Genomic DNA, 14,291 nt, shown 5'->3' on the forward strand with positions numbered 1-14,291 from the left:
TATTTTAGATGCTTGCAAAGTAAACATGATTCACAAGCCCATGCAGCTGTTCCCTTGGTTTACACCCTGGGGGAATCCTCCACACTCCCACTCCTCATACCTTTACACTGCAGCATGAAAAAGGAAGAACATTATTTTAGGGCAGCTTTCTTTTCTGTAGCATGTGAGAGATCTGCTCTTTTTGTGTGAATACATAAATATTAGCAAATGTCATGAACTATCTAATGCATTACATTTTAGACATTTCAGTAGGTCCGTCAGAATATCATGACCACATAGATAATAACTGATAAAACCAATCAAAGAACAATACCAAGAACAATAACAAGTTTCTTTAAAAAGGTGGAGGTATACAACTGATTTTAGAAAAGTACTTTATTAATTAAAATGATATAAATAAACATATTATTTAACAACATTTGTTTTGAAATATTAAGCAACTTTAAAAAAAACTAATATATTCTGTTTTTGACTGAGGATTTGCACACAGAATTGTCATGTGAAGATAAATACATAAGCTCCTCAATTGAGAAACCACTCACTTAAGCTTTCAAACAGAGACACTGTGTATCAGGAAAAAAGGTGAATTGACCAAAAGACATCTTCAGAAAACAAACTATAGAAAAGCAGAAAACAAATGCACATGTTTTTACATACAATAGAACATTTAGTAATGATCTATTTCAGAATATCAAATAAATAAATACTTTAGTGCATTTTCCCTTGCACACTCAGTGAGGTACAGGAGAAAGAAACGCGTACATTTTAAATTAATAGTGCACCAAAGTCAATTTGGTTCCACATATTAGTCAGTGATTTCAGCTGTTACACTGACAAACAGACAGTCCAGCTATCTTAAATCTTACATTTTGATGTCTCATTATAACGCAGGATAGAATTCTGTGCAATAGGTTAGCCAAGACTTTTTCTGTCATCCTTTGTAAATACATCCCATAAAATGTACCACTAACCCTGATTACAAGTACAACAGTAAATGTGCCACAATAACACCTTGTGGGCAAAAGGCCACATGTATAAATCAGAACTCATAAGGTTGAGAAAGTCATTGAGAAAAAGATTCATGTTAAAATGAAACAAATGCATCTCTATTCCATCTTGTGCAGATATCTAGAAATTCCAGAGAACTATCCCTATTTCTTCAACATGGAATCATTTACTACATATTGAATTTGCCTGTAAACTGGATAACTTTACATCCAATTTATATATTTAATTCACAACCATGTGGTGCATTTTCAGTTCTGTACTCATACACAGTCTCACTAACACTTCCATTTCCATCCCTTTGGAAATGTGACAGTAGATCACATGGCTACATTTTTGCGAGCTATATACAGTATGCTTGCAAATGGACTACAAAGATAAATAAACTGCTAACAAAAGAACAAAGTACTGTTTTTAAAATGGGGATTGATTACATTTCAGCCCTTGATAGAGTTAATACATTTAATCATGGGCATGTTCACATTGTTCAATGGTATTTTTGGGGCCTCTCCTTGGTTTACCATGAAGGTGAGATATGCATGCTATAATGCAGTTAACAGCTGTCAGTGAAAGTCATTATAAACAGTACTGCAAGAAATGACACATACAGTACTTTTGAATTTTGACGCACAATGATGTGTTTATACAAAATTGTGTGAACAGAGCTGGTTGTTTCAAAATAAAACTGGGTTTCTGTGTCACTGATGATTGCGGTTGCATCTGCTGTACGCAATACATCAATTCAGTGGTTTTCAAAATAATATTTTTAAAAAATTCAAAAGACTTAAAGGAGAAATCCGGACGATTTTTACATGGATCTTGATCGCTACACATCGCCCAGTACTGTGGATAAAAAAAATAAACGACCAAAATCGGTGCTGCCGAACTGGAGTAGCTGCAGTTAATGGCCAGTGCTCTACAATGCTAGGTCTGGGGGAATCATCTAAACGTGCCTTTTTGCCTCTTAACTTCTTAATCTTTTTTGCAACATGAACAGGGTCCTTATGTGACAAAACTATGTGTTTTCAACTCATTAATTGTGACGAAACCGTTTAAATTCAAAGTTTGTAGTCACATGCCTCAGTTTCCATCACTAGCTTCCAGGAAATCCTAAAAGAGTCTGTTGTCGAGGTCATGCCGGCTTCGCAGCGAAAACTTGAAGTTTATTTACCCTCAAAAATAGGTAATTGAGCACTGTAATGGTTATGACCATATTAATAACTAACTACATGGAAACGGTCCAAATGATGCCTGAGCTTGCATGTTACTGAAAGCTAGCTCTATTCTCGCGCTGAAGTACCGTGGGAATTCAGTTGTTGCAGGAAAAGGTAAACAGAGTAGTGTGCAAATGTGACAGTACAAACTTTGAATTTAAACGGTTTCTTCACAAGTAATGACTTTTTATGACATTTTGAGTCTGTTAAAGACACGTTTAGATGATGCCCCTAGATAAAGCATTGTAACTCACTGGGAGCACTGGACAGTAGCTCCAGGTACTCCAGTTCGCTAGCACCTATTTTGGCTGTTTTTTTCCATATCGACAGTACTTGGCCATGTCTAGCGATCAAGATCCATGTTGAAATTGTCCGGAATTCTCCTTTAAATGACATTTTAACAGAGTTCATTAGAGGTGCCCAATTTCAAAGCACCAAAGTAACTACCCTCTGGTTCTGGGTCTAGTAACCACGAGTTTGACACATTCACAAAGATTCCATCCCCTTGACTGAGATGGATACCCCTCCCTTGTTGCACACAGTACATATTATAGTGTTTGTCATCCCACCTCATGGTACTACCACTCTTCATGAGCAGGATAGGTTTGATAGTAGACTGGGTGTGCTTCTCATGGTAAACATACTGAATCAACTGGGCGTTGCTCACATCTGGCTGGCCAGGAGATTGAAAATAGTGCCTGAAACAGGTCTTGGCATAAACATAGTATAATCCACCTTTTTCCACCAGAATCCGCCCATCATTATATTTGATCTTCTTCAACCGCCCATACTCATTGCTCCAGTGGATCATAACAGTCTTCTGATCTTCTGCTAATGCAAGCATAGATATCACAAGACATATCTAGTGAGATTCAGTCTCTTTTCTATACTACTTTTGTTTTGTTCAGTCATACTGGGCTAAATGTATTGTTTTGAGTACACGTAAAGTTGAGCATCACTTATTGTTTGTGTGGCAGTTGTGGATAGTACACCTTTTCAAAGTAGAATACACAGTGTATTCGATATCTAAACATCAAGTACTTAGGCAAGGTTTAACATCAATGGCTGATACTTACTATTGGAAAAATCAATAGGTCCTCTAATAGGAAGATGTGCCTCAGGGATCACTTCTCTCTTTTTGGGGCATTTTGTCTTTGGCGAACTTTTCCTTTGATCTTTCAAGGCATCTGCAAGGTATGGTTCCGTTCTAATCTCCTACAGGTGGAAAATGTAGGAAATATCATTATCATGATATAATTACACACAAAAATGCATTAAAAAAGCTATTTGTAGTGTCTCTACATGCCTGTTTAAATATATGTCTACAGCTTCTGAGGAAAGTCGACTATTTTGCATTGGTTTATGTTCCTGTGAAAAATAATGGTTTTATCAGGTCACTAAGTTTTGGGTGTTATTTCTGCAATGCTGCAGGTGCAACTTGTTTTCTCTTTTCTCTGTGTTTGATTATATGTGTAATGCTTTTTCCATCTCATGTTAGGACGCACTTTTAAATATCTCTAAATAATCCACACAAACACACAGTCCATTTATGCAAGATGAAAAACACTTTAAAAAATCCCATTGAGAAATAAGGATAGGAATTTGTTTAATGTAAACATGGTTCAAGCATGAGTAAACTTTCCATTATTCCTCTATGCGGTCCTTCAGTTGACAACTTGGTATTTACCAGAGTACACATGCTTTGAGGTGACATTCCCCAGGTCAAAGTCAAAGTCAAAGTCAGCTTTATTGTCAATTTCTTCGCATGTTCCAGACATACAAAGAGATCGAAATTACGTTTCTCACTATCCCACGGTAAAGACTAGACATATTTTACCAATTTAGGTCCACAGACAAACATAACATTCAAGTAAACAAAAAAGTAAGTAAATAAGTAAATAAGGACACATATAATAATGAAAAAATAAGAGCAGCAAAATTTGGTTGAAATTGTGCATAGACAGTCAATCAAACAGTGCTATCAAACATATAGAGAACCCAAATGTATACATGTATACATGTATAGCATTAATTTTCTATGCTACAGGGAACATTTGCACATCTTGCTTGCAGAATTGTTTTGTTTGCCCTTGATTTACAGTCATTCACCTCATGCTACATAAACAGCAGCATCTGGACCTGCTACCAACTAAAGCAGTTGTTCAAGTGTGGCCTCAGCTTCAACATATAAATATTTGATCAAGATGTAATTTCTGTATAAGAAATGTTCTCAGTGATTCATTTATAAAAGGACCCTGTATTTTGTTTTATTGCCTCCAAAGAACTGAGATGACCACAGATTAAGACTGACTTGTATTCACACAACTATGAGATATCAACGTTGCTATATTCTAGTTAATTCTCCTTTTAAATGAGTCCTAACTGTCTACTTATCACTTATGATTTAAGCAATAAGTCCCGAAAGGGCTGTAGGTTACACTGAATTTAGAACAGCTAAGGGGCGTTGTTAGGCACGACGGACTAGCGGAGTGGCTTATTGCTTTTCTAAAACTGTTTCATAAAGTAAAGGCACAGCAATGAGAAATGTAACGATTTATCCATAGATAATCATTCTTCCACCAATAAATATATTTCCTCTATCTGAATGGTTGCCAAGCAACGTCGAGACGCAGCTACTTTAACTTTTGTATGAAGTTATGGTAGCGCAGTAATAAAGAACGAAATGCGGTCAAGGTGTATATTTATGCTGCATTTTACAACAGCATCAAACGTGATTCAGCCAATCACAATAAAGGACCGGAACTATCAGTTTTAGAAATAGCAATTTAACAATAACTACATTACAGAGCATGGTTTGGAATTCATAACAGAAAATCTTCCAGCCTTAATGTACTGATGTGTGTGCCTTCTCAGGCACATTTTATGTTCAAATGAACAAACATGTAGGCTAAATGACTGTCAAAACTGCAGTGCAGAAAACCAGGACCCGAGTGACACAGGCTACGTTCCCAGATCTTCTAAGTGAGAACTACTTCTTACTTTTAAGTATGAAGTGAGAAAGCCAGTGCATCACATCACCATTACCAATCCAACAAAAATGTCTGGGGACAATAGAGGAATGTTAAAGCCACACTATCTTGTTACCAATGACACCGGAACACACCTTCAATGCAATGCATTTTCGGTCACTGAATAAGTGTTTAATATGTTAATGCCATGAAGTCAACTGGGAGAATGTAACTTAGAACTTGTAGGTTTCAATTCCAGAGGTTGCAACAATGGTCTCACAGATGAGGGTAAGGCATCTGATTTTTGGGTTGACAGACTCTTTACAGGCAACCTGACCACGTTGGTTAGAGAAATATTTCACTGCAGTTGTGGTTTGTGCAGCAATGTTTACTTTTCTCTTTACATACAAATATGGGAAGCACTAAGCACATACTTAAGGTTGGTGTACAACAATTAGCATAAGAGTCACATAAGCTGGATCTACGCTTACAAGTGTCTTTGTACCATGTTCATCCCATATGCATGGTGCAAGCCCTGACATACTGTTACACACAAGAAAAATGTTCTTTGAAGAGGCCATTGGAATGGTGTAATCTTAAACCCATGGACGTGTAAATAATTTTTAACTTATCAGAACCCTATTTACCTCCATTTAGATCATATATATTCTGCTGTTAGTGTTGTTACTTTGTTATCATTGGCAAGAAGGATAACACAGACTAAGGTTTTGGAAAGATTAACTGTAGGCTATATCCATGTACACTACCAGTCAAAAGTTTGGTGTCACTTGTCCATTCCACTCCATTAAAGACAGAATACCACCTGAGATTATGTGACTCAATTGCATTGTTTTTTTTTTTGGAACATTGGATGAGTGGTTGCTGATAATGGGCAATGTAGATATTGCATTAAAGATCAGCCATTTTTTTTTACAGTCGAGAACCCTTTTGCAATTATGTAAGCACATAATGAAATATGAAAACTGCTGCCCTGATTAAAAACACAATGCAACTGATCTGAGCTAGTATTCTGTCTACAAAGGAGTGGAATGGAAATTTCTAAGTGACCCCAAACTTTTGACTGTGTGTGTGTGTAATATATATATATATATATATATATATATATATATATATATATATATATATATATATATATATATGTGTGTGTGTGTGTATATATATATGTATGTATGCATAATGTATATTTGTGTATAATAGTATCAGCCATAATCCATGCCCACCAGAACCATCTCTTAACCCTTTCGTAGATCTCCAATCTATACAGTTTCACAATTTATAGTAAAAATGATAAACATACATTTCGACATAAACCATCTACACTTTTCTTTTTGCATACTAACAGAACATAAGAACATGTGATCTGTATGCTGAACTTATGAATCACTCACCTCTAATGGTTTCTCTTGGGTTGAGGAAATGTCTATCTGAAAAAGACAGCAATGCACGAAAGAAGTCATCCTCAGTGTCCATGTTGTTCAAAGCTAGTTAGCAAATTATAAGCTAACAGACTTGCTGTTCAGACATCAACAGCAATCAGCACTGATAAAACCTAGTTGGTGTTGTACTTGGCGTCATTGTGCTGTAAGATCTTCCCGGGGTTTTGGACCTGGATTACAAAATTCCTTCAAATGCCCAAACAGCAGCCAAGTGAATTTAAGCATACACAAACCCACAGAACATGCCACATGAAAACAGAGTTGCTGTGCTAATTAAAATGCCTAGTGGACTTAACCTCCTAACCATATAGCAAATTACAGGTTTACAGTGAAGAAGAATAAGAGTCTAAACATTTACACGTTGTGTAGTCAACTTTTTAAACTGAATACAAAGATGGGGGGGGGGTGTTGATGTCCCAACCCCTTTTACCACTGCATAATTCAACTTTCTATTAATGTTAATCTTTCTTCCAACTATTTCAGAGATACAAAATGTACAGCTTGTCTATGGGCTAAGATCATCTGCCTATTGATCAGTTTACCTAAACTTCTGCTTTCTCTTCTAAAAATCATTAGGCTATAGAATCCAGTCAAGAATTATTTCCTTTTTGAGAGTATAGCCTACAATACAACAGGTGCACATATAGCCCACCAAGTTAATAATTCATGCAAGCAATAATCATATAAAATTATAAAATATTAAAATCTTAGTAAAGATGCACTAATGACATAGAGACTGAGATTTACTCAAGAGGTTTAGCTAATTATATTTATTTATTATGATCATATTGTCATACAACACTATCAAATCCGTCCCTCGTGTGTCTGTGCAGGCTCTCCTCTGGGTTACAGACCCATTCTTAGACTATTTAGTTTGTTAAAATTTACATCAGGACAGAAATTCAGATCAGAAAAGGCTGTAGTCTAGGCCTAGCCTACTTAATTAGAGCAGATGTTCATTACCATGTTTTACTTCTGCTTGTTCTTGTTTGACCATGGTAATTATGTTCATTTGAAACCACTATCTAAGCAAAGGAAAGCCAAGAACATTTTTTTACAAAGGGTGGGAGGGCTTAAACAAATGATCTTTCCCACCAAGGGCAAGAAAGGGCCAGTGTTTTCGTATAATTCACTAGTGACTAGAAAACCTGATATTTCATGTGCAAATTATGTAAAATCAACAACCTGTGGCAAAAATTGCTCTTGCACTATACGAAATTCCTCTTTCTCTCTCGATTGCGACTTCGCGTAGCCTGGTCTTTTCCAAGTTCGCAAAACAATGTTTCTAAGCAGTTGCTGTTCCATCGTATGTCGCAAAGTTATGGGCAACAAGCCACATATCAAAATAAAATAGTAAAAACTTCCCCTGCCATTGCTAGTTCCGATGCCAGTTGCACACAAAAACGTACTAGGCTACAGGCTAGCCTACTTTTTAATTCTGCATGACTTTAAGAAGTCATTAGGCCTACCCTCAAATCAATCTAATCTCGAGTCTCATGCCGTTTTTGGTTCCTGTAGGTTGTGGATCATTATGAACATTAGGCTACTGAAAGCTTTCGGTAAACATAACAATGCCGCGCACACTGTAGGCTACCCTCGTCTTTCTACCCTCGCGAAACCTTAACTACACTTTTACGACCGCGCAAATAGCACAGTCGGGGCATAGCCTAGTCTGTCGAATGTCCTGAGGAATTCAACAAACAATTTAACATGAAGGCGAAACGGTTTTGCGTTCACTGAAGAGGAAATACGGATGTAGCCTACCAAAAATCACAGGCAAAGCTGGAACTTTTCGCCGCTATTCTGCATTTAAATTGGTGTCTTGATTGAAAGTAAAACTTTTCAGGTGTCACCGAAATCTTGGATATCTCGCCTATTACATTTCATGTAGAATCTTCGCAATTATTTAAGCCTATAAACAATAGTATTCTGGCCCCTTACCTCGCGTAGATACCCAGTTAAGTGTAACAAAATTGCAACACTTGATGCGACCTGCAACAATCCAATTACAGCTAGCGTTCCAAAAATAAGTGATCTGTAAGTCGGTGCAGTACTCTGGGCAGCATGAAATCGCGGCTGACCGGTCTCCATTTCAAAGTGATTCCGTAGGTAACTACGGTATTCATTAGCTGCCATGAGCGCTTGTTTCAAATATCTTGTCTGTGGGGGGAAGTAAGTAATGACCGAGAATTCATATAAACAGTGGGTGGGCAGTGTAGTTTTGCTCCCTTGAAGAGAGACAGCCAATCAGATTATAGTGGGTGATCTCTTCTGATTTAGTAAGGAATGAGCGTAGATTTAACCTGAATGTTCTCTTAAAGACGTATTTACCATCATAATATGTCATTTCAACTTCGGCTTCATGAATTTTCCAATTAGTATTTTGATGCACCTTAGGATGCAGACGTGCACATGTTTGTGGATATGTAGCAGAGCATGTTAAAATAAGCCTGGTGTTGGTTACAGAGACAAATGCCCCGTCAGTGACCTTGTGAACTTGGCTGGCCTTTATAGAAGCTGTCAGCCTACAGCAGTTCATATTAAGTCAAGAATCATTAGTATACCGTGAGAACTCTTGTTTTGCCATGGTTTGATTGTGCCCTCAGCTATTTTCCACAGAGTGCAGAGGTTAGAACAGGAAGGTTTGGGTGGTATTTATACCCTTTGTTTTGCCATGTGAGCTGTTCTTGCCCAAGACAGGAGGTCGCTGAACAAGCTGAACATTGAGTGTGTCAGGGAGCCAAAACCATTGCACTGTTGAATGCAAAATGACCAAAACCACAGACAGGCTCTCTCTCAGGCTTTGCCCTGCTGAGCAGGCCCCTCTAGAGCTTATTCTTAGCTCTCTCAGCAGGAGCTGAGCATCATACAGCACATTTACCATGGGAATGCACATCTTCCAGAACTTTTAACAGACTGCCAAGTCACACAGAGGTACTTGTCACCTTCCTCAGTGTCATTGCCAGCCATATATTATCTCATATTGGCACCAGTGGATTTTGGTCACAACCCATGACCACTTCTGGTCTGCTCTCGAACCACCATCTCTTTAGTTTAACTTGACAATATTAAGAACATAACATGAAATATTATTCAAATGAATAAAGCAAATTAATAAATATGAGAAAAACAGTGGGGCGTTTGTCTGTAACTTGCCAATTGACCGACCATGAGGTGTAAACTAACTAAATGTACTGCATAGCGGTACAAAATATGACTGCCACTCAGTTCTGTACATTCTCTGCACAAAAATAAATCACACTTGTCAATTTGTCTCCATCTCCTACTCCATCCTAGCCTGTGTGCCAGCCAAACTTAGCCCCGCCCACAACATTTGAGGTCGGGAAGTTCGGTCTGTGTTTATGTGTGTGTGCATGCGTGTGTGCATGTGTCTCTGTGTGTGTGCATGCGTGTGAGTGTGTTTATGTGTGTGTGTGTGTATGTGTGTGTGTGTGTGCGTGCGTGTGAGTGTGTGCATGGCTGTGTGTGTGTGTGCGTGCGCATGAATGTGTTTGCATCCGAACTGGAGTGTCACTGGAGTGGGTGCGGTCTGACTCTGGGAATGTGATGGTCTCAGAGGACATTATAACTGACCCTCTCACTGCCGTCAAGGCAACAGCCACATATGGTGGTCACAGCCATCTGCTTACATCTGCAGGTGGTCGGCGAACTCTTATGGACTTACACCAACATCAACAACAACAACACTGGACTGGACTGAAACTTCAGGGAAAACTTGCATGTCTTCCCTTTGCTGACCACTCTGTGTCTCACTCATTTCTCAATAACACTGCACTCAATGAGGACATTCTCACATTTACAGTTAAAGCCAGATTACAAGTCCTCCCTACTACCCTCTCTATCTGGTTTCCCACAAATCAGGTACCTAAAAACCTAAAAACATTGCTTGCATCACACCTCAGAAGATATCACTGAACCACTGTCACACATCTTAAATGGCTGTTATGCCTTCAAAGGAATGTACATAGCATGTCATGACAGACTAGTAGACCTCATAGTGAAAGACATATCAAACCATTTTCCACCCTCCAGACATATCCAAACCATTTTCCAAGAATGTACAAACATTCTCAGGTAAAACCATCCATGTTTCAGCACTGCAATATTAACCCTAGTACTTTCTTAAACCTGGTTGCCAATACACCAGATGTTATCATCAATGAGGAATCCAGTGAGGTGTACATTTTGGAGGTAGGCTGCACCTTTCATTCTAGCATGGAGGAGGCTTTCTGCACCAAGGTAGTTACATACCAACGACTCCTAAACACAATCTCAGAGCTAGGCTATACTGTAGGTGCAGACTACTCGCATTCATATTTGGTTGCCTAGGACACGTACACAGGTTGGTAGTAAGAGGGCTGCAACAACTTGGGATGGCCAAAGGGAGGGCTAAACAGCTTGCAAGTACTGTGCCATCTCTGTTATCATTGGCAGCCGCTACATATGGCGGAGACGTTGCTACTTATACCCTTAAGAATTGAGTATTGTGCTTGTTAGGTTATACATCACTTACTGTAAGTTAAGTGATATTGTGAAGACCTGGTGCATGCTACTTGTTCATGGGTTTGCATATGTATTGTACTGCATTCTTAATATTTGTTTCCCTGTACCATTTTCTTCTTGTGGACATAAATAAATGGTTAAAATGTATGTGTGCGTAAGTGTGTGTGCATGCGTGTGTTTCTTTGTGTGTGTGCATCTGTACAGTATGTGTGTGTGTGTTTACATGCATGTGTGTGTGTGTGTGTGTGTGTGCGCGCACGTGCGTGTGCATGTTTTGTGTGTGTTAGGGCTGTTGAAACGAATTTCGGAAGTCGAACATAAATCGAATATTTAAAAAATCAATACAAAGCAAATTTTGAAATTACTATTCGAATGTGTTTTTTTTTTATGTGTGGGAAGTTTTTTTTATGTGTGGCTAACTTTAGTGAATACTGTATGTGAAAACGAAATGCTTTTTCACATCTAATGCACAATCTAAAAATGGCAGAAAGCGATGCACCAACGGATATCACCACTCCTGACCATTTAGCGATTTTGGATTTGGAAAAATAACAAGTAGCCTAGCAATGTCGTAATCATCAGAATATGTAGGCTAAGTCACAAATGAAATCACTTGACAATTAGCAGCCTGAGTGCACATCTGATAATGGTACGCCCTGACAAGCTGGGTAGGTAAACAGTCCGAGGGCGAGGAACCGCAGCTAAAGCAGGCAAGAATTAGCCTACCGGGTTTTTGCCTCCCTCCTCTATGTGCGGTGCTTTTGTCACTCGTCTGATAGGCATAATGATTCATGGAATCGCGGGCCAATAGAAAAAAAGAAAGCAAAATTTCCCCCAATCAGGAAATACTTGATAATTTGGCGTCATCAAACATAGAGGCATGCAATTAAGTGATAGTGGTATGAGCGTTCATTCAGTGTGTGTGCGCGTCTGCGTGAAAGAAACTGAAACCACTCAAGTTGCACAGATATCTTTGGTAGACTGAGCTTTTGTTCAATATAACAAGTCAACCACGCGTTTATAGTGGCATTCACAATGCATGCCTGTTTATACAGTGTACAGAGATGCATAGTTAATATTAATAATACGCTAAATTTGAGCAATAAATATGCAAATATAAATTGATTATTAAAAATAACTAGACTGCATTTCCGGCGGGAACTGCGAAAGTGTGCTTGCCCTGGTCCGGTCACCAACGTGAGCAGACAGTGACATACGCTATGCTGAACCTGGCTTGATCCAAGCATTCTAACAGTGCATTACAGTGTTGGAGCAGTGGCAATACCTCAAAAGCTCTATTAGACTATTGCCTTGCGGGTTGAATGCGATTCGTTGGATTTTACCTTTGGCCTGTCTTCGAATTTAGCTTCTATGACTGAGATCAAATCAATAAAATAAAATGACAGCAGTGATTGGCTGCAAAAATAAATAATGTCAATGGCGTCTTAGCCTCTCAAACTGGGCTATCAGGTAACCTACAGAGGAATTGAAATTATGAAATATGACCAAGGCATTAAAAGCTGCTTGTTTGTCAGGATACTTTTCACTGATTTATTTTAAAAAATATGAGCTATGAGTGTGAATGTTATATATTCCATCCCACAAATTATGTTTTACTGGTTTATTTGACAAATAATCTATATGGATTTGCTCTATAAAGACTGTATGTCTGTTTGGGATTGTTTTGTGAGCCTGGGGTTGTTTTGAGAGCCTATTGATGTAGCCTATCTCAGAATAAAGGAATACTTCATATTAGTCTAAACCACCGTCTGTAAATCAACTGTATACTACTGTCTACATTGCACTATATTTCTTGACCTGTCTCTGTATGTTTCATCACCTTTCTATACTTTGCCTCACATTGCAACACAGCTCAGATCTTTGGTTGCTATGAAGGCCAGTCGTTCTAAATGGATGGTTGCTATGGCCAAAGGCCAGTTCTATCTCTGCCGTTGTCAAGCGGGCATATCGTAGAATTCTGATTAACCTTATCTTAAAACATCTCTATTTTACTTAGCCCACTTCCATACAGTGGGTCCCATTAAGAAGTGGCCACTTCATTCACGCTTACCGTGATACACACAGCAGCATTAAATTAATCTGTCACCATACGCCTATGCCTACGTTTGCAAAGAAAACATTTTAATTTGATTCACATGAAACGTTACATTTCATGTACATGTTGACAATGAGTAGGCTAGTTTTGGTTGTTGGTGGTGTTATTGCATCCCTTAGTTATGCCTACAATGCAAGTTCCCTCGCGATTGGAAGCTCCTGTAGACAATAGTAGACGCATTTCAAAACATCGCGTTAGGAGTCCTTGCCACTTCTTTTAAGCTTTCACAGACGTAGGTGCTACTTTTAGTGCTAAAGTGCTTCGTGAATTACTGCTAGTAAAAAAAAATAGCAGTCCTAAAGTTACACGTGACGAAGTTACGAGTGCAAGTATCTCATATCAAATGACCATGGCATTACACTAAACAACATAAATCCTAATTAGCAACATAGCAACACTACATCTCCTCCTCCCTATAGCTAGCCACACAAGAAATTAGTGATACTAAATCTCTGCTTAGCATGCTTCTCCGCTTAGCATTCTAATAACAGAAGGGGCACATTTATGTTGACCACTACAACATGACTCATTATGTCTGTAACGTTAACTGTATAAAACACTTACTTTCATAAAGGGCGATACCATCCAGCACATGGAAACCGATATTTTAGGTTCTTGGCCACAAACTCAAAACGTGTCTCTCTGAAGCCCTGTTCTAGAATCTTTGCTCTGAAGGCTGTGTTGCTAAGGCAACATCAAATAAACGAAATGATAGTCTTTCAGTATTAAATGTGTACGTGTGATTCCGAATGGATGTGTGTGGTTTGCAATTAGAATAAACAAGAAATAACATTTCCAATAATTTCCCATAATAAATTACATAATATTTGCACCTTCCTTACTTGTGAATCTCACACATTATTTCAAGTAGGCTACACTAGTGAAATGTAATACAACGTTGCCACCTAAGCGTTCAGATAGTTCTAGGCTATTTAACATTAACGTGACATTGCTTGTTTATTCTTTTCGTCAACTCCATGCTTTTAGGAAAACAATCTTTTTATCA

The 14,291-nt window shown here is 38.3% G+C and overlaps 1 protein-coding gene across 3 annotated transcripts; it reads right to left on the reverse strand.

Annotated features, from left to right (window-relative positions):
- Positions 1-427: 427 nt before the first annotated feature.
- On the reverse strand, positions 428-13,880 carry tnfsf11 (TNF superfamily member 11). 3 transcript variants are annotated; one of them, XM_048238728.1, is made up of 4 exons: positions 13,850-13,880; positions 6,598-6,633; positions 3,296-3,434; positions 428-3,050 (listed from the first exon to the last, which is right to left on the reverse strand). In XM_048238728.1, exons 1-4 carry the CDS (start codon positions 13,877-13,879, stop codon positions 2,617-2,619), a joined length of 639 nt encoding a protein of 212 aa, XP_048094685.1. In that variant the 5' UTR covers position 13,880; the 3' UTR covers positions 428-2,616. The 3 variants fall into 3 exon arrangements, with proteins under 3 accessions (XP_048094685.1, XP_048094684.1, XP_048094683.1); XM_048238727.1 differs by lacking the exon at positions 13,850-13,880 and adding an exon at positions 8,587-8,941 and having other exon boundaries at positions 428-3,047; XM_048238726.1 differs by lacking the exon at positions 13,850-13,880 and adding an exon at positions 8,587-8,941.
- Positions 13,881-14,291: the final 411 nt, after the last annotated feature.

Source organism: Alosa alosa, chromosome 3 (genome assembly GCF_017589495.1).
Source record: "Alosa alosa isolate M-15738 ecotype Scorff River chromosome 3, AALO_Geno_1.1, whole genome shotgun sequence".
In the NCBI taxonomy this organism is placed as follows: domain Eukaryota; kingdom Metazoa; phylum Chordata; class Actinopteri; order Clupeiformes; family Clupeidae; genus Alosa; species Alosa alosa.